We start from the raw sequence: 25,016 nt of genomic DNA, 5'->3' as shown, positions 1-25,016 counted from the left end.
GGAGTGTGTAGCAGATTGGTGCATCGGTAACACAGGTCAGCATCATTAGATTGTCTTTTCGAGAAGGATGGTGGCTTACGACTTCCAGTCATGAGTTGAACGTACGTTTAACCACTGTGCTGTACTGCTCTGTTTGGATAAAATCCCTAAAAGTCTGTGGTCGCATTAGGAAAAGATTAAGGAGTATGAATACTTTAGCAAAGTTCTGTAGCTGTGATGTTGGCAATAACTTCAGGCAGATGAAAAAGGGTTTGATTGTCTCATCAAACAGTAAAGCCACAGATATGCTGTCCTCTCACAAAATAAATTTTTATGTCCCTGTACAAATTCTTACCTGATGTACATTTTCTTCTTCTGCAGCTGCAGAGTGATCTGGACCAGGAGTACCAGGACAAGTTTCGCAGACTGCCTGTGGAGATCCAGGAGTTTGTTCAGGACAGCAGTAAGACCAAGCTTTGCGACGACAGCCTCCCTGGAAACCTCATTTCCTCCTCAACAACGGAGCGGCTCAACCACAAGGCGTCACAGTCTGAGGACGACATAGAGGAGGGCTCGTCAGAACATGCTTTCGACACCGCCCTTTAGGGATCTGACGTCTTGCTTCATACCGGGACATTGTTTGGTCGTTGACGTTATGACCACAGACTTAGGATGAGACTGCCCCAGCTTTGGTCCAACTTGTAACCAATGGGAGGATTAGATCAAAACTAAGCCTGAATGGGTGAGTAGAGAGGTCCTCTCAGCTTACCGTGAAGTCCTGTCTAGAAAACTGTTTCATGTAAATATCTCTTTTTGTGTATTTGTATGTTAACCCTGTATGTTGTTCTCTCTTTCGGTACGGCCACAGGACGTGTTACTGGACACTAATTATTTGCAGGAAATAACTTACTTGAACTATTGCAGAGACAGAGTAGTTCCCTTTTTGTTGTCATTTATGTTATCATGATGCTGTGACAGTCAGAGAGGTTTGGTGTGCCAAGATCTGCTTTGTCTTATGGTGGATTTTCAGTTGAGTCAACTTGCACTGTAAAAAAAACAAACAAAAAAAAAACTTTACGTAGCCTTTAAAGTTTCTATCTTTAGAAGGTTGAATTTCATCCTTTCATGTTTGCACTGACGCCTCTCTGTATAAAACTACATAACTCTTTAAAACTACATAACTCTACTTTAACCCAGAAGCACTGGTGGCATTCTGGTATGTTGTTTTTTCTCACAGAACTAAGCCTTTGTGTTGCTGCTAAGATTTATGTTTTTTTATGTTGTTGTTGTTTTTTACTCAGCATTTTAGCTATTATTTGTGTGATGTAAACTTCTGCTCAATACGATGCAGTCATTTCTTATTCTTTTTATGTTTTGGCCAGTTTTTAATAAGTTTTACATCATTTACTGCCAACTCTGTCGCACCAGGATGAGAAGTGATAGGATGTTGTACAGTGTGTGCATGCATTTGAACAACTGTAAATGTTACAATAGTGGTGTAGCACAGATGTTTATTTATGTAAATCAACTTTTTTTCTGGTACGTTTTGATTGAACTTGCAAAATAGCTGTGGCTTTACTAACACTGTGGAAATGGGACTGTGTCTAAGATCCAATGGCTGCAGTTTCAACAGATTGCTTATTGTTTTCTTTACATTTCCCCCATTCAGTTAAAGTTGTTAAACCAAGGAAAAATTATCACAAGAAGATCCAGTTTTAGCCTAAGCAAGTGGTCTTCCTATAATTTGGTGTTGTGTCTGTATTTACTCAAAACTCAGAGCGGATGCCTCAGACTACAGAGGACATGCCAACCCCCCTCCCTTTGCCTCCGTTCTTAATCTTCACCCAGTTTGAGGGGTTTTATCTGGGAATAAGGAAACAGCAGGGAAATGGCTTCATTTTGTTCCAACACACAATGTAGCAATCGATAATGTAATAACAGTCAGTAACGTAATGCCTGCCAATAACAAATTAAATTTGGCCATTTTAAATTCAATGCAGCAAACAACATAGTAACTTGGCGATAATGTGTGACAGTTTTTAAATCCAATAACATCAGAACATTTAGCTAATTATGTAAAGATGCTACATTACTGGCCTGGGAACTCCAAGCAAAACCATGCGGATCACATGAGCATGACTCTCCCTGATTTCCACCAAATTCCATGAAATGACTGAAGTGGCTGAAGCACTTTAGAGAGTGACTTGCAACAAAGCAGACTTTTACGGTCTTAAGATAACTCTAATCTCAAAAACTTGTAGCAGTTTGTGCAATTGCTATTTTCTGAACCTCTAAACTGTCATAAGGTTTGCAATAGAAGAGTTTGTAGACAGCCGCCAGCGACTAATCTCATGGCAAACAGGTAGAGTTAGGTTACTGTGCGCCGGTAATCATCCTGTGTGAAACACAGATCAAGAACTGAATATTTAAGTTGTTTCTAGTCAGAGAAACTGGAAAATATATTTTTGTGGCTTTAGTAAAAAAAATGTTTGTGATTTTTACACAACCTTTTTCTGTTTGGTGGCTATCTGATCTGAAACACATTACGCATCCTGTTCCTGATGTGTTTCACACAGGAAGATCACTGGTGTCGCACTACCTCCTATTTCCATTTGTCTTGGAAATATTTGTCAGCTTCTACTAAATTTGGAGCCGTCTGCCGCGAGACATCCTGTATCAACCATGCCTCAGTTCATGCCCACCAGTTGATCACTTCATAACGACTTGAAAACATTTTTTTCCAGATTATTTTGTTTCGTATCAACTTATTGTAATCTTTAAGGAAAAAGACACAGTTTTGAGATTGGAGTTATTTTAAGATGGTACAAAATCTACAGTTTTTTTTTGTTTTGTTTTGCTTTTTGCTCCTGTTGAGTCAGACATTAGCTTCAGCCTCTGAGAGCTTGTAATATGGACCTATACTAATGAAGATGGAAATGAAGTAAAAAAAGAATTGCCAAATGCAGTTAAAATAAGAATAGATCACAAATATTTGCCAGAACCTCACTTAAAAAAAACCTCCTGAACCTGTTCTGTAAGGCTCAGCTTCCTTCTATTTCACATGTAAAGTGTGCACATTCAGTACACATGGGGAAGTATTTTTTGACTTCCCATCTGCCCAGTGCCATTCAGCTCTCAAGTGTGTCATGTGATATTAAATATTTTTTTTTTTTCCAGCTGAAAATAAAATGAACTGATAGTGGGGAAATATCGAACATTTAATTCAGTTTTTAAAAGATGATTGGTGTGAGAGTCCTGTGCCTTCGAATGGGGTTGTCATGTTTGATGTTGAATGTATGACATGCATCACTATTTAAATTGACATTTTAATATACCATATGAAGCTGTGTTGAATAGACCGTGTGCACTTTTTAGTAAAGTACCACTACTGATGATGCTTGTGATGAGCAGTATTTGACCAGTGTCTCTAAAGAAAGGAGAGACATTTTTCTTTTATGCCTTGAACCACTTTATTTGACAGGGCCCTTATTAACTTAAATGTATGCACTCAGAAAATGTAAATGTATATGACTTTCAGGATAAACATGGAATTGAGAAAAAAATATATAGTGTAAAGGGAAGTTGCTTGTAATTAAAATAAATGTGGCTTTTATCGTACTTTGCTGGAATGGAGCTGTGTCTTTTTGAGTGTGTCAATTCCGTATTGTGATTTCCTTTTTATGTTTTATGTATGCAATTTGTTCTTCAGTTGCATACATAAATTTACATCCTGATTTCAAATGAGAAACAGTTCTAGAGTTTCCAATTTGTGTGCTTAAAGGGACAGATCGGCGTTTTTGAAGTGAGGTTCTGTTAAAAAAAATTAGAAGCAGTTAATCTTATCTGCAGTAGATAACTCTCTTGGCATCTTTATTTAGGATAAATCCAGATTAGATGGTGCAGAGCAAGGCAGAGTTGTACCGTCCTAAAACAACTCCAACACCTAAAATAGAACAGTTTAAGAGAATGCTGTTTTCTAAACTTTGAAACAATCATCGCTTTTGGATTGGCTTTTTATTTACACAGACATCAAGGTTTATTGACACAGGAAATGGAGGCTGGAGATATTGCACCAGCAATTATTTTCCTGTCTGAAACAAGTACCCAGAACATAATGTATTTACTGTTCAGAGTAACTAAAAGTAAAGTGGTGTAAAATGCAAAAAAAAAAAAAAAAAGGTAGCTTTTTAACCAAATACGTATGTTATATATTTGACTGGAAATTGTTTTATTGTTTTATTCTCTGATCAGGAGCCAAATTTCACTCAGGATGATCAGTGGTTTTGCATGATTCCATAACTACTTTTCCTGTGTAAATGACCAACAAATTCTGTGTATATATCCAATGCATCCCTGGTAAAGTTGTAAATGTTCTAAAACAGAACATTTTAGCATTTCCATTGTTCACTATGATGTAAAACTAATGTGTGTTTATACAAAACAAAGATGCCGGCATCTACCACAGGAAAGATACTACTGCTTACAACCTTATAACACTCAAAAATCCAAAACTTTCCCTTTAAAATATTGTTGAGCATAAAATGTACTCCCTCAGTCTTTGCAGCACGGCGAAGATGAGGTATTTCTCTTTGGAACATGTCTCCAACACATTCAAGTATGTGTTGGAAATGATGAAATAGTTGGGCCACATTTAAAGAAAGCAGGGCATTCATGAAGCAGTAAGCAACCCAGTTATGGAGAGTTTGGCAGTACCCAGTCTGAGGCAAATAGACTCTGTGTGTAGTGTTTCCATGTCTATGATACCTATGTGTCACATTCAAGGTCAGTGAGGAGCAGGGGACAGTCTTCACAACCTACTTTTCTAATAACTCCAAGGTAACAATGTCTTTCATATAACCAGAGGAGGACTAAGTGCCAGAGCTATGAAAAACTGAGAAGCAGTACATTTCTTTTTTGGGGGACCTTCTTAAACACTTATTTATGCAAATCTGCTATCTTTACACGAATACCAGGGTAGAGTGAAACACGTCATCTTCTTCTTTAGGCGGGAGAAGTCTCCCAGTAGGTGAGTCTGCACCTCCAGCTCATGTCCTTCATGCTCGTGAGCGGGCTCAGCTGTGTCTTATCACTGCATGCTGCTGCCGTTTCTCAGACTTCATAAACACTATCTCCTTCTCAGTCGCAGCTCCTCACTCGAATCCCAACAGGCAACAGGAGATAAGGGCGAGCCCAGTCGCCCGTGGCAACCGCTGTGTCCAGTCAGAGACCTCCGTGCACGCCGGCAACTAGGAAGTGAGCTAATTAACCTCGAGTTCAGAAACGGAAGGAGAGCGGCTTTTTAATAAGATTCACCGAGTTATATAAACAGTGACGCCCCTCCACGGAACTCCGTGGAATATTATCGCCCCGTGTCTGTCCATCTGTTGCGGGGATGAAGAGGAGGAGGTGTCCTGTAACCGAGCTTTAATGAGGCAACACCAGGGCAGCAGAAGAGGAGAGGACTGCAGAGTGCTACTGGGCAGGTACATTAAGCAAACACGCACACGCTTCCACACAGAGGAAGACACAGAAATGTGAGTGGGCCAGTCTTTGGTCCCTAAATGCAATCTTTGCCCAAACCACCCACATTTGAATTTAATCTAGCCTTAATCTTAAAGCCAAGAATGCCAACGCAAAATCCCTAATCTGAGTTGGATAAAACTCAAACCATAATACTCACATTATTTCTGACAATACAGGACTATTAAATAACATGGGACAATATTATTTAATATACAGACTTCATTAGTATGTTTACAGCTTAACATACATTCTTTTGGTCAATTTTCTTTAGATTTTAAACAGTAACAAATTAGTTAATACCTTTCAAGTTTAGTATTTAAGCAAGTGGTTTGTGAAGCTCTAAAAGAAAACAGCAGTGAGATTCACAACTTGGAGATTTACATTTAGACAGAGATTCTGTGTTACAGTAGTGACAGATTGGGTCAGAAGATTGGGTACATACAGTCATCTTGTCCCTGAACGTTATTAATCTTGTAGATTATTTGATCAGCTCTCTTTTTTTAGGATAGACTGACAGCAACATACAACTGGGTTTAATTTTCTGAGAGTAAGACTGTGGAACCACAAGTTTGAATTTCTTCTGAATTTTCTCTAACCTGCAAATGAGAGAAAATTCAAATTTCGAAAACTTTGCCTCAGAATTGCTTCTCATTTATACCTCCTCTACAGGTAAACATGTTCTCACGTTGACACGGGGCATTGGGCGAGATGGTCTGTAGATAATAAATGAAAACCATAAAGATGGAAGAAGAATATTTGCATGCACAATCAATATTCCAAATATTCATCCAAAATATAGGATTTGGATGAATCTCTATCAGCAAGTTGCAGTGAAATAACACACTGAACCATCAGGGTGATGTTAAACAATTGGATATAGTCCTATTTCATGACTCCACCAGTAGCACTGATAGCAAAACATGACACTATGATACATCCTTTATGGCTGGGAACATAAAGGAGCTAGAAACACCTTCAGTTTTCCCTGAATGAGTTTGGGGTGTTTCTGTGTAGAGGAGAGTGAAGATGTCACCCCCCCCCCCCCCTCCATCTAATTTTGTATAACTGGAATAAAGTAATTAGGTTATATGCTGAAAAGAACAGTTCGTAGATTTATATGCATTCAGCCACACAAGTGGCTTCACAAAGTAGCGTGTTACTGACTTTACGATGGGAGGAGAGGGAGGCACTGTTTGTCTTTTATCAGCGCATGGAGGCTACAGTAGTCAGCTGTTGGATTAGAAACAGTGGGAGGAGCTGGATGTGGTTCTGCTGGATGACTCACTCTTCTGTCAAACAGAGGCGCACTCATTCAGTCTTTCGGTGTCGGCTGTGGGTGCAGCGCGCTGCCTATCAGAAGAGGCTCCCCTGATCAAAGTGTTCTCCACTGGAGGGCGAGTGCTGCAAGAGCACCGGGACGCTCCGGCAGTTCTGGAGAGACGGGATAGCGCAGCAGCTGGAGGACACACTGGCAGACAGGCACAGAGAGAGAGGGAGGGAGAGAGAGAGAAATCCCCAGCAGGACTCTGCCACGCAACATCTCTGTCCGCCGACGGATTAAAATCCAGCGTCCACCGCCGAAATCACGTAAGGAACAAATGAGGCTTTCCGGAATGCATTTCGAGGCTGTTCTTGTGACACTCAGAGTTATGGTTGCCGTCTGCTTCGTTAAGCTGTTGAATTTAAATACGAGGAGAATGATGTATCCTTCATTTGAACTCCATCCCACTGGCTGAGCGAGGCTCACCTCCAAACCCTGCTCTCCTCATTCAGACGCCGCTCATCCTCTGTCTGTCCAACTCTTGTCACACACACCGCTGGAGACCGTAGCATCGCACAGCTAGCTAGCCAGACGCATTAAATAAAACGGACATTTAGCCGGGACATGTCGAGTTTGCTCTGGTTATGCTCAGCGGAATTTGGTCCCTTTTCCAGGTAAATACGACAGAGAGCCGCTGCGGTTTGAAATGGGAATGAAATGCAGGGGTTTATTGATGTTTCCAGCGCCTGGGAGGCTAGCCAGAGATGCTAGCTGTAGCGGGACAGAGCAGAGGGACGACAAGCACAGCGCACTGAGGCAGGGACAACTAATGGACACACAGAGCCCGGGTTACTTCTTACATGTACACACATATAAAGCTCATACTTTACTCCCTCTCAGTGTTTACTGTCAGTCGAGCCGTTAGAAATATGATTAAATTATGATATGACCTGCAGAAATTGCCCTAAGACTGCTTAATGAGTCAGGACTGTGCAGCTGCTGTGCATCCATCCCAGGCTGCTGCTGCTGCTGCTGCTGCTGCAAGGAAGAGGTTCCTTTTAGTTTAAACTCATGTTCGTGGCTATTTTCAGGTTGAGTTTAATCAGCAAGCTATTGGTGTGAAATTATAAGGTTGATTAACAACAAGTTAACAGGTTACACATGTCCTGGTTTCCCTCAAGGGTTTAAAGGTTGTTGTGAATTTGTGCTGTATTTTCAGCTTATTTTCACGTCAGTCTCCTGATAACATGTTCTAATGTCAGATCTTTGGGATGCAGCAATTGGCTTATGTGGTAATCCGTGAAATACTCATTCACATGTAAACTTTAAGCAAAACTGCATCTGTTTTCATTTGAAACAGAAAAACACTTATTCCTCAATCTCTAAAAGTACTACAACATTAATCACTGCAGTTACGTGGAGCTTTTAGCCAGATGTCATTTCAAAACGCTTACCATATTAAAACTGATTAGTGTCACTCCTTTAGTTTCATGACTAAGTCATGACTTTACATGGATTTTGCAAAGGTAAATATTTCCAAATTAATAAATTTTTTTTTTGTAAGTGAGAAAAATGTGGGAGCCTAATTTTTTCTGCTTTTGCTATCTTACAGTCAGTACACAGGAACAGGTGGTGTAGAGGCAGCGCTGCGTTCTATGCTCCATATAGCTGAAAAAAAATACAACTATTGTCCGCCACATCCTCTATCATCTTGAGGGAGGATGACGGAACAAGATGACTTTACTCACTTTAATTATACACACACAATAGAGATGACTAGAAATATTTTTTTCTTGGCCTTGGCCTATACCGACCTTTTTAAGGTCTGTCCACCTGATTCTTATTTTTTTGTATACAAACACACAAGAGAAAATTGTGCTGCAGATTCCATTTTCTCTTTTCTGGTTCAGCTGTAGGTCTGATTCTTTCCATGTATTCGTCAGACCACATGCCCCTAACTTTTATCTTTACTCTCTGCATTAATTAAATGATTAGGGTTTGTCTTCAGTTGGTTTCATATTATTATTTGGAGCATTTGTAGTTCAGGGAAGATTAATTTATTTATTGATGCCAGAACCACCACTGTTTTAATTTTCAGTTAATGAGAAAGCGGAGTTCTTCTCTCCATACAAGCTCCATCACACCCATGCTGAAGGTACAGTCTTATTTGTCCAGAAATGCGTAGCGGGTAACTCCATTTGTCTATTTGCTCTGCAAATAGAGCACACTGCGTCATTTTGACCCGGCTTGGCAGCTCCTAAAATTAACTGATGAACGATTGCAGAGGACACCTAAAGGACTTCTCCACATGTTGTGTCCAATTTGCTGTGTCCACCTATATATTACGAGCCATAAGCCATATTTGCAGAGGGACCCGATTCCCCGCTCGTAAACTGCAGCTCACAGGTGCACTACAGAGCGTCGTAAATGTCGTTTTCGGCAACAGGCTTTTAATCAAGTGGCGCAGAGCGTGTCAGTAGCCATTATTTGTAAAATTGAAAATGGTCTCCCACTTGCCAGCCTCCAAAAGCGTGTGCGTCCTCCTCTACCTGTGGAAGTCTGGCATGATTATGTGAAGGAAAACAAATTGTTCTCAGAGATATTGACTTTGCCACATGAACGTTTCGCCGGTGATTACAGAGGCAAACATTACGCTCTCACACACAATACCAATCCCTTACCTGTGGCTTAAAGCCAGACTGGGAGGCATTTTGATGAATAGAGGTGGACTAAGGAGCTTAAAAGCTAGCTGAGGGCATTCATGTGTTTTTGTTATATTCTTTTATTGTTCAGAGCAGATAGAATTATAATTGTTCTTTCTTCTCCTTAACGTATATAATGCCTTTGAGAGTGTTTTGGATTTACTGAACATCATGTTCCATGTGTTTTGGATTTGAATATACTACTTTGCTTCACTTGATGTGGGCGCTGATTAATTATTTATATCATAAGCAGAGTTGACATCACAATGTGTGTGTGAGAGAGAGAGAAAGAGAGAGGGAGCAGTCGGAGGAAAAACAGGATCTGAACGTTGTGAAACAATGCTAAAATGGTAACAACGTTGACCCTTTAAACTGGCCTTTAGCATCTTATATTAGCAAGTAGAATTATTAGGACAGCTAACTTTATTTCTCCCTTGGAGAATGTTGATTTTTACTTTAATTCTGAGATTTCCAGCTGGCTGCAAAGACTGACGTTTACAACTCAAAAGGATGAAACCTCAACTTTGCTTTACTCCAGTCGGCCTTCCTGTTATCTGCTGAAAGTCTTGCTTACTTTAGACCTTCTCTAGATTTGGTTATTTCAATTTTTTCTGCAAAGCAGACAGCTTTTGGTTAGTTTAAATGTTGTGGGGTTTTTTGTTGGTTTTTTTTGTCAATTTCCATCTGACTGATGTGATTACAGATATGCATCTTGCATCTGTACAGTAAAGAGAAAGTAATAACTCCAGCACATCAAGGTAGAGATACAGTATATCAAATTGGAGTGCAACAAAGTAGGCGGTGATGCGATCTAACCAAATTTACAGCAGTACAGATTGAACAATTATTGCAGTTTGGTTGTTTCCGTCTCCACTGAGCCAATCACATTAGCAATACTTATTGTTTGAGTCGCCTACATGCTAAACAGTACAACTTAGAGGCAGGGTTTACTGATGAAAAGACAGCTGAGAAATATTGAAAGATATTTTAGAGTTTGTACCATAACATGGCTTTAAGGGATACGCTCTGTAAAAGATGAGAAATAATGTTTTTCTGTGGTTACTGTGTGGTGAGCTTGCCAACATTTTATTGATTTGCTCGCCAGGACGTTTTTCTACTGATGGTACTTAAATTGAATTCCACTTCATGGCAGTTTACTTTACAGGAGATGCTCTATTGCTCATTTCCTCTCCTTGTTTTTATATTGCACTCCTTCTTTTATGAGTTGGAGTGCTCAGTCAAAACAGGCTCACCTTTCACAACTCCTATTGGTTAATTTCAATATTTATCCTATGCAGTTTTATCTAGCCTTCCCAATTTGCGTTTTGTGAATGTCTAAGTATGCATATAAGTATATATGTAGAAATAAACTAATAATAAATAAAATACATTTGAACTAAATTATAGTTATGGTCAGAATCTTGCCATACACATAAATGGCATATTAGATATGGCTTTAAAGATGATGCAAAAGTTGAGTGTTTGGTTGGTGTTTTGGATAACCATCCGAGTGAAATTTATAATATGAAATCTCAGATATTGTTGAAAACAAAAGAATACACACACCGAATAAAAATTCATATTTTTTTCTCACTATCTGAAGATAAAGGATGCCAAACTGCTCTTGTTTTAGGTAATCACCAAACTTATTTCTGTTTGCTAAATGCCACAATGAGTGAAAGGATATGTCAGAAATTTACACTTGAATTTTCATATTTGAGCCTCAGAGGTTGTGCTTGAACTTCTTAATCAACTTTCCTTTCCATCCTTATGGTTGAAACTTAAAACCAAGAAGTTCAAAAGATTATAAAAACGCATAGAAGCAGGCTTTTTTTATGGGCTCAGACAGCTAAACTGATTCTTGGGGAATGATCTTCCATACGGTTTAGCTTCAACCCTGTTGAAAGTCTGTGAGCTACAAAGAAAACTACCAAATCAGCCAGGACATTAAAGCGTGAATTTTCAAGACATTAATAGATACAGTTTGTAGCTACGAACATGGATACGCCACATAAGACAAAAGATGTTTGGCAGCAATCGCAGAAACTGTGTGGAGGAATTAAGCTATGTGGTTTTTGCACCTAAGATTACTGCTGACATGGTGGCATCATGCTATGATTTGTTTTGCTGCCAGTATTTTCTGCTTTAAAAAAGTGGACGTTTTTTTTTTTTAGCATATATTTAGATCGGCTAGATGGTTGAAACGTGGACCAACTTGGGTGTTCCAAAGATGACTGTGATCCCAAACACATCAAATCTGATTTAATATCAGACAGCGCGGGCCAAGTCTATGGGTCCAGAATAACCTATTGGAAATGTATGGATTATGCTTGAAAACTGGGTCTTTGCCAGGAAATATGACATTTCTTTTACAGTAAGAGCTGTAAATTGTGATTCTGTTTTCATCATGTTGTAAAAGTATGCCCATGCATCAGTATAAACAGTCCACAATAAGTGTGAAAATCTTGGCATGCTGCACACTGGCACAAATCCAGCATAGCGCATCATCAGCATAGTTTCTCCTCAGCAGAAACTTGAAAAATTTGCCAGTTGTTCTTATGGATGTGTTAACACCTTGCCAAAGGATCTGGGACTGTACAAGCTCCGACAGCCGGCTGGAGGAAAAGGCCGGCAGACGAGCAGCCTGGCACACCGACTGACATACTCAGTGCTGGAGTTAAAAACACGTTGAATTACAGACTTTGAGTCTGTCAGGTCTGCCCTTTGTGTTTTCTTTGGCAAGAGATAATACCAGGATGCATCATCTATCTATCATTGCATAGTGCGGTCGTAAGCTTGACCAGATTTAGGTTAATGCGATTTGTGAAACTCCCTCCGAATCTTACAGTGTGTCCCTTTTTTTTTTGTTTCTTGCAGGCTGAGACATGCACCTCTCCCGTTGAAGGATATTAATGCTGAACTGGTGAGAAGTTGTTTTATTTCCCCTCAGCCGTGGTTAGGGCTTCAAGCCATCTGGTAACAATTGACTAACGGGCTCCTTTCCACTTTTGCAACATTAATTGTTCTATTATGGCTTACCATAGAACCCAGTCTGCATCAGTCATCATCTGATTAAAACATATGTATAATACAGATGTAACATAGATCTTCATCCTAAAATGATCTACTTTCCATCTGATCTTACTCACTCTTTTCCAGAGGCCCCATTAACTAATTATTGTGCTTTTTGCTCTTCAACATTAAACATGCTGGAGACAACACACTGTTTATTACATTTGTACTGAATGATGAAAGCAACAAAGCTCATTTTTCTCTGTCTCATTCATGCGAGGGTGATGTGCAGCATTTGCTGATCCACTGCCAGACATTACGCACTGATAAGTAGGTTGCATGAGAGCTGTTGCTGCTGTATGCCTCTGTAAACTCCCACGTGCCAAGCTCAGTGTGCTGAAGTTGAGACGCGATTGCGCTCTGTAATGCGTTTGGAATTAATGATGTAATCTACATTAATGGTGTGTAGCATGAATGCTATTTCTGATTAATTGTTACATGCTTCGAGTGTTTATTTATTTTAAGCACATCGTGCTGGGTTCGTGGAAAGTGGCCTTTTTACTTCAATGAGGCGATGAATGAGAGAAATATTGCATCAGTGTTTGGTTATTTAAAGAAAAAACTTATATTCATATATAAAAAAAAGGATCTCCTCTGGAGGTGGGTCAATATATTGGCCTTTTGATAAATTTGGCCAATATTTTCTCCCTGAGCACACGGTGCATTGCTATAGGCATTTATGGAGGTGAAACTCTGTCCTGAGGGTAGGTGGATAAATAAAATGAATACAATTATAATGTATACCATTTTTATTTACTTTTTTTTGCTTGTGTATTGAACAGATCATCTTAGACATTCTGATTGTAAGTGTTTTTGCTGAAGGTATAATCTTATAACTTAGACGTCTTTGCAAACAGAAGAGTTTCATATTGTGACATACTTCTTACGTAGAAAGGGTAAATTACTTGAGTTGATAAATATTTAAAACATGTTTGAGGCATGTTGTGCTTAAATAATGCCAAAGTAGTAAATCATTTGGGGAAATTGTGCAAACGTTTACAAGGTTTTTGAGCATTTATGTAAGTGCTTTCTGCCTCAAAAAGATTTTCTCCCCGGGTTACTTCTATTGATGTTCTGATCAAGTAAACTATCCAAAGAATAGCATCCCTGTAGCATATTGCTGCCCCATGTTTCTCTGTTGATTTTAGGGATGCACCGATCAATTGGTCCTGCAGCTCCCCCAGAGTTACCGTAGGCATGTTGGCTGTTTCTCTGACTAAATATGTCCTCACTTGGCCCATTAGCTTGGTAGACATTTATATCTTGGTAGGGCTGCATACAGATGCTGAACTAGCCAGTGCTCCATAATGTCTTTCATATTTGGAATAATATTTATTTGTACCTTAAACCTGCTTAAAACATCCCCACAACTTAATCTCTGACCTGTTTGTTGTATTCCTTCCTCTTCATGATGTTTGCTCCTTTAATTTTGTAGGAGAAACCTTAGGCCTTTACAGAGTGTCACTATGTAAATTGCACAAGTTGATTATTTATTTTGTGATTATAGATTGATTGCACTAGCTTTTATTTAGTAACATCATCAGAGTAAGGGGGGCTAAATAAACACACTGAACTGTTCATGTTTTTGTGAAGAATTGTCACAAAAACAATTCCCCCTCGTTAACAGTCATGTGCTACCTTGTGTTGGTCTAACAGATAAAATCCTGGTAAAGTACTATGAGGTTTGTTTGAAACATGGGCTGATGTAGCCTCTTGTTAACCAAACAGATACAAGCAGAACCCAGAGAACATTTCAGAGAAGGAACAGCCTCCTTCAGTAGCAGCTTCAATCAGCTGCATGAGCTCTCTGTTAGAACTAATCGTTTGAGAAAGTACCTCGGATCTTCTTATTGTCTAATGGGTTAGATGTTTGTCTATTAAACTTTAGAAAAAATCAATAGTAGTCCTAATATGAACTTGACATTAGATGCGTTTTATGTTTTTATCTTTCTTTTTTTTCTTTAAATGGAATGGGATTGTTTTCATGTCGGTTTGCTTCAAAAACACCGTTTAGTTAATGATTTTCAATTCGATTTGCTCATATAGCACAAAATTATAACTAATTTAATTGCAGGGCACTTTACAAGACAAAGTGGTTCAATTTATATCCAGTTATACTGAAAACAAATCACTCCAAATTCAATTCAAATCTATTGTGTTCTGAAAAGCCCATTTAATTAGGTAATACAGTTTTTTTTTTTGTGAAACGAGAGGTATTATGTGTTTTGCAGACGCATAGTGTCATTCTACAGAACAATCAAATAACAATTTTACCTTCAGTTATACAAAATACTGCATAAATCAAACATAACTTTAAAGAAATTTGACTTTAAAATTTGACAGCTTGAAATTGGGCCTCTATCTCTTTAAGAAGCTCCTGTTCTTTCCGGCACTCAGTGAGGAGGAAGCTCGGCTGGAGATTGCAACTCCAAGGATGAGCTTTGTGAAAATAGGCAATGCTTTGTGGGAGCAAACACTGAGGCACGCCTGAATGGTTGCCATGGGAGATTCTAGGATTTCTCAAACATGCATGAAAGAATTAAAGCAACACGTTGGGCATGTTTTTAATGAGGAAATAACATTATAACTTGAAACAAAGCTCAAAAGATGTGATTTTACATAATATGAAAAATACATAAAAGACGTGTTGTGAATGTTTTCCCTTTTCGCATTTCGTGTTTCAAGTGGTAAATTTATAATTGATTATCCCTTATTAATAATTGAAAACCTATTGGTTGCTCTAGTGTTTTCAGCGTTAACAGATCCAAGCAAAGTCAACTAGACATTTGGAGGACCTTTTGTGTATGAATTTATTTTTGTGGTTTTTAGAATTTATTATCACTTGCCGGAGGTGAAGTTAACACGACACAGGTCGCTATGAAAATTTAACTAGGTTCAATACCGATTTTATGAAAAACATCAACACATCCATCTCCAGCAAACAAGCGGTATGTTGTTCTGTTGCTAACTATGCAAATCTTATCTTTACCTGCTTTTATTTTTGGTTGGTTGGTTGGTTGTTCCTTCTGTTTCCACTTCATATTTCTTTTTTTTTCATACATTAGGAAAAGAAATAAAAGTGTAGTTGGTCGGTATTGGCTGTTAAAAGCCTGACTGGTGCATTTTTAGAGTCAATGTAAAGAGCGATTGCTAGTCTTGTTGGCTTCTTTAACCAGCTCTATTTATTATTGTAACCCACTGAACAACCAACTCAATCCTTCTGCAATGCAGCACTCTTGAAGAGAAACGTCTGAGTGGAGCATCACATTTTTGTGCAGCATAATTATTCAAATATCATTTGTCAAAATCAATGGAATGACGGACTTTTTGTTGGGAAAAGCATTAAAGCAAACATTTTGGATTGTTAAGGAATCTTCCCTTCAATGCATGGATGCTGAGAACTCCCTACATTTTCAATATATAAACAAATCAACCACCACTATCTACTTTAATGCAAATTTTTGACTTTAATAAAAATCAGATAAAGTTTGGCAAGCACACTTTTATGTAGAAATAGAAAGAACCATCTAATTTCTTCCTTTTCTGTTTGAACCAAAACTAGTTCTCTATTGGAAAAGAAAACAACTCCTGAACATCTTGTATTCTCTAGGGTGATAAAAACCATAGAAAAAGAGAAAAGCCCTATTGGCATATGCATACTTTCAAGAAATAGAGGAGAAAAACACTAATGAAGGTCAGTCCTTCATATAAAAACAGATAACTTGGGGACGTTCTGAACAGTTGAGATGCCAGTGCTATCTGCAGCAGCTGCAGTGTTGCATCAGTGTTGGCTGGACCTGCCACAGAGTCAACACACCTAATCTTGCACTGCAAATATTTGCATAGATCCAACCCCCTGAAACTCTGTCCCACCCGTAGATAAATTTCCAGACCTTGACATTGACAGAAAATGTGTTTGTGAGTCTCACTTAGAGGTGCAAGCAGACAGAATCAAGAACACGTCTTGCTGAACAGCTTTTATTGTGACACTATTGAATTGAACGGTTAGTATTATACATTCATAAAAGTATTATGTCAAGAATATTGAATTATTACAGTCTCGACGATGAGGAGAAATTATTTTCAGCAATGCCTAAATGTACGCTTAGTTTTATCCATGCCAAGAATTATCAGGCATAGCTAACGGGGTCATTTGGCTTGTGAACTCGAACTGACAAGTATCTAAGATACGAACACTGTGCCATCGTGGATGTGTAGTTCCACTGGCCCGTGACACAGCTAGAAGGCTCAGTTTCGCCCCCTGCTCTTTGCACCGATAACCCACTCCATTCGGCTCCACTTAGCAGCCTCTGCATCGAATCCAGCTCCAACCCTGACTCATTCGGATGTTGACGATTATAAAATATGCAGCATCACTTTTTGCCTCTCAGAGACACAGAGAAAGATCAATGATGAGAGCTTGTGTCTGCTCTGCAAGGGTAAGTGCGGCTGTGAGGGGAATACAATGACAGGGTACTCTTTGCAGACTATCAGCCTGCAGCAGATTGGGAATAACAAGGGAAGAGAGAGACAGACAGAGAGAGAGAGAGAGAGAGAGAGAGAGAGAGATGACGAATGAAAATAGCATGGACAGAAAGAGGGGGGGAAATGCTCACTGTTAAGCCAACAGATGGGAGCGATAGTCATCAAATCAACGTTTACTCTTTCCTTACAAAAAAAAATTGGCAGTGCTAGTTTAGCTGAATCACAAGCATACCGCTGAAGTACCCTGGTGTGACTGAAAAAGGCTTTGAGGACTAAAAACAATGCTGTGGTAATAAAAGTCGGAGCTTGGCTACACGTGCAGGTCTAAAAATACATCGGAACTCTTCCCTTGCCTTTTGCTAAATGCACACACTCTTGCAATTTGCACATTCACTTTACCCGTGGCTCAATCCACTTTGGGATTACTTGTGAACATAATTTGCACTTCCAATTAAACTGTTGACCTTCGCTCCAGAATGCGATACTTGACTTGGTACCATCCTCTGTGGGATAGCTATTAATGCACAGCAAGACGTATAAATAGCAGTTTTACAAAACACCGGATCATTGAAGTCAGCACATTTACAGCGATTTTGTACATTGTCTAAATTTAAGGGAGATATTTTTGACAAATTTATGAATGTGAGCACCCAATTCAGATTATAACAAAGGGTGTTATTAAAAAATAAGCTTGGCTGCTGAAAACATAACAGAATACGTTGGCCAGAGTTGGCCCAAAGCGTCCTGCCAAGCCTCTAACTCTGCTCTGACACATGACTCGCTGGCCAGATCAGATGACTAGATAAACAGCAGGAATGTTGCTTCTTCCCCTTTCTGCAGCATTGTTCCCATCTGTTTGGGAAGGCAGAGAGAGATGGCGTGTGTATTGTATTGATTATGCTTTGGCATTTTTAAGGCTGGATGGCTGTTGGTTGGGGGAAGTCGAGCCCCAGATTCAGTTTTGATTACAGAAATGAGCGTTTGCATGTAACATCTGCTAAAAAGAAAGCAACATGAATCTGTGCATGTCTGTCAGAGCAGCATTTGTAATGAGCCAACTTCTGTACAAGACAATAATTACGCCATACAGTTTTGCTCGGCTAAGTTAAAGTGATGAGTACGAGGCATTGTACGCTTTTTTCAATGCAAGATCTAATAACCCCGAGGGGAGTTCCTGCAGAAATTGCCGTGCTGAATGTCCTTGAGCATTTACACTAGATTTTATTTATGGCCTTATTTGTTTTATTTCTTGAAAGACAAAGTGAGTTTTAATGTTGTTTTTGTCAGGCGTTCTTTAACGTTTACACTTCATAAAGTAAAAATTGCACACAGAGAAACAAACAAACGCTTAGAGAGAATAAACATGCAGAAAAACCAGGCACACACATGTTTCCAACCACCGTCTGATATTTGCAATAGGACTCCTTCCACAGCTCGCAAAACTTGTTCACATATACCGATCAACAGTCTTCTTGGCTTCTCATTAACATCCATTAGATGGCTATCATAACAAACTGTGGGAGTAAGTCGAAGTTTAGAAAAGTGTCACAGTCTAAGTATATCATAAGAGGAGTGCTTTAAATCTTACTTTGCCAGATGCTGTAGGACATTATTCCTACAGTGACATTATAATGTCATATGAAATTAGATATACAGATATAGTACGTCACCAACTCCGTTTACACTCAGAACTTAGGAGTGTAAGGACTGATCCCAACTTATTCCTTTACAGCTCAAACCACAATTTATGTTTCTGTGCTTTTTACCCTTTTTGTGGGGATAATTATTCTAAATGTTATATATATGCACTGAGAAATTGGTCGATGCTGTTCAATTGATTGTCCCTGTCTGGTGACCAAACAGTTGAAAAGTCAAATATAATTTTTTTTATGGATCTACATTCTTCTCTGAATTCACAAAAATACAGTTGTCTACAAGCACTAATCTCTGCACCTAAAACAAGTAAATAAATAGTGACTACAGGAAGTGACTCGTGAATCAGACACTTAAGTCGTAAAAACAAAGACCTCAGACTCGCAAGTTTTATTGCTCTTGATGATTATCCTGTCACACAGACTAAAAGCTGTTAAAGGATTATTACAATCAAAATGTGTTGTCTCTTCTTCTCTGCGCCTCACTTATTGTGGTGTAATTATTACACTCTGAACATTTTGCTATTAACCTTACTGTTAGTTTTAAATCTATAAGACATTATCAGGTTAAAATTTTGTTTTATCATTTTTGTTTTGAACGTAAATGTATATTTATATTACAAATGGAGTAATTATTACCATATAAGACAAGCTATGCCAGTTGTTTGCACCAATCCAAAGCAATAAAAAGCCGTCAGACTTGATTTGGATAAAAAGACATGGAATCAACCTGGAGACCTATTTCCGTTTTATGAATATCTAGTAAAGTTGGAAAAAAACATTTATCTTATATTGCTGGTGGATTTTTAGGGTGGTGAAATCACAATTCTGTAATGCCATAGGAAATATTCAACAAGCAACTTGTTTCTCGATTTATACCAAGGTGTAAAGTCTGGAGTAACAAGCCGTATGTTATTGGGATTGAATAGTGAGTGAAAAATAATTGCATCTGCAATCTGATTTCGTTCTGCACAAAGCATGAAAAGGTTACTGCACAACAGCAGAGCACTGACGTTCAGCAGCTGAAATGACAAACAGCAAATGCTTTTCAAGTGTCTCACTAAAACTCCTGCCTCTGTATAAAGCTCAAGTCTTTAAGCAATAGTCTTGTTTAATGGATTTAAAACCTTTTTAAATAAGCTTAAATAAGCAGGGAAAATAAATCCAGATCATAAATATAACAGAAATGTTGTTGCTGTACTGCCATCATGTCATGTATGCAAAGAGTCATAATTGGAGTATACAGTATATATATAGCACACTCGTCCAAAATTAAATTACTGGGGGCATCCTGTGTTCGAGAATCAAGGTCTGCAAAGGGTTTAAGTAACATTAAAGTAGTGCATGTCTGCAGCTCTGTTCAGAGGCTACATCTCCACAGTGTTCATGTCATATCAGCACAAATTATACCTTCTAATGGCTACAAGTATTAGCTGGGGTTGAATGGCTTCCTGTTATTGGTTCCTGCTAATGTAATCCTCTAATTAGCCAGAATAATGGTGGAAAGGGAGAAGTGCTCTCCCTGTGTGTGAGAGATGTGCATGTCCTAAGAGACCCCGACCTAATTTTGTCCTCGTTAAGGACAGTCGTCCATCATTCTCCAAGGCGAAGGAAGCAATATTCTCTCTTGAACTCTCTCTCTATGACTCACTAAGCAGAAAAAAATCTCCCTCTCACCTTTTCTCTCTGCCTGCATTTTTACTCTCTCTGGCTGCCTGTCTCTCTTTAGCCCTCAGGGGAGCTGGCTGCTGACAGCATCACACAGAAAGGATAAAATTGAAAAGTCAAAGTGTATGTGAAATGTTTTGGTGTCTGTGCGTCTCTGTCATTTTTCGACTGCTTTTCGTTCTTCATGCATTGTTGTCTGCGTCGCTTAGGAGACCTCGCTCTTGACTCTGCCTCAATTTCTCCCACATTCTTTGGTCTCGCAGCTTACTTTTCATTCAACTCTGTGAGATATAGCTAGATTCCTGGAAAATTTGTGAGCTCAACATCATAAGAGAATGTTTCTTGTCAGGCTTTAACCTATGTGACCATTGTAAGCTGCAGCTTTCAAGTGATTGGTGATTTAATTAATACAAAACTCAGTTTTGAATACTTAGTTGTACATGTTTATAGTATATCGAAGGGTTCCTTACTGTTGCCTGCATAAAATGAATGCTGCAAACTAGGATTTACTGATTACCCAATAGTAGGGGCGCTATGGTAAACCACCAGCAGCCTCCCACATTTTCGCGTTTAAAAAATTTGCATAGTTGACAGAAAATTTTAAAACATGACTAGGAAAATATGTGTTGTTGGAAGAAATTATTGATGGTACTTAAACATCAGCGATAAGGCCTGAAAAATGTCAAAAAATAGTACAATTAAAATAAAAAGATTAACATTTTATGCACTTCATTTAAATCCAAGTTCAATAAACTATCAGTCTTGGCTCATAGAACAAGCTTTATTAATATAAACAAAATAGACACTAAAATGGACAATGATGAGTCGGCATATTTGTACGCTTCACTAAATATTCACAGGGTACAAAATTAAAGTAATATTACGTTTTCTTGTGTTTCTTTAAATCCTACCATTTTGTTTAGTTTTTTTGTACACTTTTGTTTAGAAAAAGTGGCGTATTTGATTCATGTAGAGCTGCAAAATAAATTTAGAGGTGCACAACCAGGCGATATTACAGTGTGCAAGGCCAAAGAACTGGGACGGGGAAATGGAGTTGATGCATAAAACCAGCTTTATCCCAGCCAGAGGTGGGCTAGTAAAGCTTTTTTGTTCCTGCTTTTGCAATCATTAATTTAAAACAATATTTCATTCAAACAATTATTGTTCTCTTTTGTCACTTCTGCTACTGCTGTGTTTATTGCTTTAGTGACAACAAAAGCAATAAACAATAAGCAATAAAGTTGGTACAAATTGCTCCCAAAACAGTTGGTGGAATTGTTCCTGCATGCATTGAGTGCTATTTTCTTTGTGAATAGCACTCATAGGTATAGATAAAAATGGGTCCGATTGCATTGCACAATTCAAATATGATTGACAACAAAAGGCAGATAATTCATCCAATCATTTGTGAAGTATTTTTGATCCTTATTGTATTGAATCCAATTTGGTTCCATTTAACAAACACTTTAATAAAACAACTTTGGAACAAATACTTCTTTTTGGCACTAAATTTTAAGCCGTTTCAAGTTGTCTTTTAACTTTGGATAAAAACTATTTGCATAGAAAAGGGTTTGGCTGAAAAACTGGTGGCCTAAAAGCAATAGTTGGATGTGGTCAAAGGTAAAACTGCTTATGGTAGCTTTGGTATAAATATTTTTTAAAACAAACATGATTAAATATATGAATTTAAGAGATTCACTTTGGATTATTTAGTAATTTGCAGGCAGAGCTTCCTATGATGTTTTTCCATCCAGATCCCCTCCACTCAGTGGGACACAGCTGCATGATAAACAAGGGGAGGGGTTTTCTCATAGTGCTCCACTGCTCAAGGGGTTGATGTTGTTTGATGTGCTTTCACTGAGACTCTCAAAGGAGCAGTATTGAGGATGAACATATCTGACGTGGAGGACAAAATGATCATGTCCTCTCTGTACCTTGGCAGGTGCTGCTGATGGCAGCAGAGCAGCTCATGAGGAAACCCACAGAGAACCGAGCGTCAGACTTTGGGTTGGGTTGATTTCCTGAGGAGGGAACATATGCTGTTAGCACTTGAACTGTCGTTTTCTTCACTTCAAAAACAGCCTATAAAACACATCCTGGAAGCTGTGAAAATTCCAGTTACTTTGACTTTATAACATAAAAATAGATGTTTTTATGGCACATAGTAGCTCACCGTATGTTGCTTTTTCACTATAAACATTTTTCTCTTCTATACAGTTGAAATAATATCTTAACATTTATAGTATATGAAGATTCAATGTCTTATTTTCATTTTGGATTAGTTTGGATTAATTAAAAAAAAAAAAAGTCCGCAGAATGAAGCCAGAAAGCTTTTTGACTTTGTTTTAAAGATTATTATTTAAAAGTCAGAAATGTACATACACTAAGATCACTAGCCCTTTAAACCATTTGGGAAAGCTCTGATGGTAACATTGCTTTGTCAGCATCTAATATGTTATTTCACCACATTTCTGTTCAATAGAGTCAAACTTTTAAGGCAACCTCTTAAACACACCACATCCAAGTTGCTGACTATTATATACACATAAAAACACCACAAAGATGCCCAGTCTTTATACAGTTCTGGAAGGAGACAGTTTTCTGTCTTAATGAAGAAAGTGTTTTTATATGAAATGTGTGTATTGGTCCCAGGAAAAAAAAGGGAAAGACCATATTGAAACCAATTTGAAGCTTGGGCAAAAAAAACGGGTCTTGGGAGGGATTATCACAAATTCCTGAGCTCATGTCCATAGAAATTTTGCAGGAAGAACTTATAAGATTTGTGTGAACAGTGTAGTCTAGATGGCTAAGCAATGTGTTTGCTTGAAAAAAAAGTTTTTGCAAATCTGAAAACTGGTTTTATCCCTAAGCTCAATTGGAGGGAACTCTCAACCAATATATTTAGGGGATTTGCTGAAAACATTTGTTGGGCCAACATTTGGCTGCTACCACAAAAATAGCTTTGTTTCACTGATACTGACAATACACTATATGCTCAATGTGATTAGCTTGTTGTTTATCCTGTCAAAAGTCTTAATCGATAAGTCCAACCTCTCCAGATTCAAGCCAAACATCACTCGGTAATCTTGCATATGAAGCATTTGGCCATTGGTTTGTTTCTAAGGATATTTTTACCCAACATGCATTGTGTATTTTCCATACCATCTTGTGTTACTTCAGTGTTTGTGTGCTTGCTATCCTTTTAATCAGGCCCCCCTGTGTATTACTCCTACTGAGCTGAGTGACGAAGGTAGACCTGCCTCTGTTTGTGCCATTTAAATCCTCTGAAAGGTAGGGGGGAGATTACTAGACTCTTACCTCTTGCTCTGATCAAAAGGTATTATTACAACACTGCTGGGTGTTACCGGGAATAGAACCTTTTAAAAATGCACAACAGACAGTAGAAAAGGGACCGATTCTATCAGGTAGCTAAATCTTTGGATCTTTATTTGCTACTGAATAGCAATTGTTGAAATATAAAGACATTTTATGAGTTCCCATGAACTACATTTATAAGATGGCTATAGACACAGTGATATCAGCAATTAGACTGTGAGTGTCTTGGTTTAAAATCCTTCATTTGACAGAATCTCCTTATTTTTATCAGTCACAAATAACATGCTTAAAGCCTAACTCAGCTTGAAAGGTTAGATATAGTTCAGATGAGAATTTTGCGCACAAATTCATCCTGGGTGAAAATACTTTAATTTTGTGATTTTAATTAATTTGACTGTCCTTTTATGGGTGGATGACATGACATACAGTTGTAGTGTTTTTGAAAACAGTTTTAAATAATTCAGGAGTTTCACTAATTCAGAGTTTATTCTGGTCCCCAAGGCCCACTGTTCTGTAGTTTTTCCTGCTCTAAAACATACAGAACGATAAGCCCTGAGGACAAGGATCACTGCTCATATCCACTCACAAACATAATTGTACATTGAGGCTCAAGTATATATCTTGATCATGAATAATTTTTGGATAGAAGTGTCTACCAACAGGCAGAGAAACCACAAGTTTTTGATAGTTCTGGCTTAAGATTTGACAGCTCTTTTCAGCAGGACTGGATATTGTGAATTTCAATTGAATTGTTTCCTGGCACAATTCAATTGTTTGTAGGTATATTACAGGAATTTTCATTTGGTTTAAGTTTTGTGCCATTCCAGAGGTTTAGTGTTGGCTTGGTTGAGCTATGCCTCCGGTTAAGACGTGTGTTTGGAATAACTGTCTTGTTGAATAATCCAACTGTGTTTGAGACGAGGTTGAAGGATTGGGAGATGTCATCCTGACTTAATATACCATCTACTATTTGCAAGACCTTTAACATGATGCTATCACCATCGTAATTAACTGTTGGTACAGTGCTCTATTTTGGTTTTCTGCAAAAATTATTCCTTGTTTTGGTCAAATACCTCAGTCATTGTTTTGTGTAAGTATATAGCATTTCTACAGAAGATGTTTGCTTTATCCAGGTTGGATAACTGAAAATTTGAGTCATACTTGAAGATATCTGCTTTGGAGCATGAGCTTTTTTCTTGGTAATCAACCTCTCAGTGCATGTTTATGTCAAACTTTCTTTATGGGCAGAGATACGTATCTTCCAGCATCTTCTGGTTAATGATAATTGTGTACCTTGGTGGTTATTTGGTTTCCTGAACTCAACCAGCTTCCTTTAAT

General features: G+C 38.3%; 2 protein-coding genes across 5 annotated transcripts in view; both read left to right on the top strand.

The window, feature by feature from the left end:
* plcb1 (phospholipase C beta 1) overlaps positions 1-3,595 on the top strand; it is a 118,115-nt gene extending 114,520 nt beyond the window's left edge. Inside the window, exon 33 of the mRNA XM_005805628.3 lies at positions 361-3,595. Coding sequence (XP_005805685.1) covers positions 361-585 — 225 coding nt within the window. The 3' untranslated portion in view covers positions 586-3,595. The remainder of the gene's footprint in view (positions 1-360) is intronic.
* Positions 3,596-4,192: 597 nt separating this feature from the next.
* plcb4 (phospholipase C beta 4) overlaps positions 4,193-25,016 on the top strand; it is a 66,210-nt gene continuing 45,386 nt past the window's right edge. Inside the window, exons 1-3 of one of the 4 annotated variants that reach the window (XM_023348337.1) lie at positions 4,193-5,462; positions 6,803-7,089; positions 12,343-12,388. The gene's annotated coding sequence lies outside the window, so the exon portion shown is untranslated. The other 3 variants (XM_023348334.1, XM_023348335.1, XM_023348336.1) reach the window with 3 other exon arrangements.

The sequence above is a fragment of the Xiphophorus maculatus genome, chromosome 15, assembly GCF_002775205.1.
Source record: "Xiphophorus maculatus strain JP 163 A chromosome 15, X_maculatus-5.0-male, whole genome shotgun sequence".
In the NCBI taxonomy this organism is placed as follows: Eukaryota; Metazoa; Chordata; class Actinopteri; order Cyprinodontiformes; family Poeciliidae; genus Xiphophorus; species Xiphophorus maculatus.
Note: the sequence above shows the minus strand (reverse complement) of the source record. Positions and strands in the feature narration are given on the sequence as shown.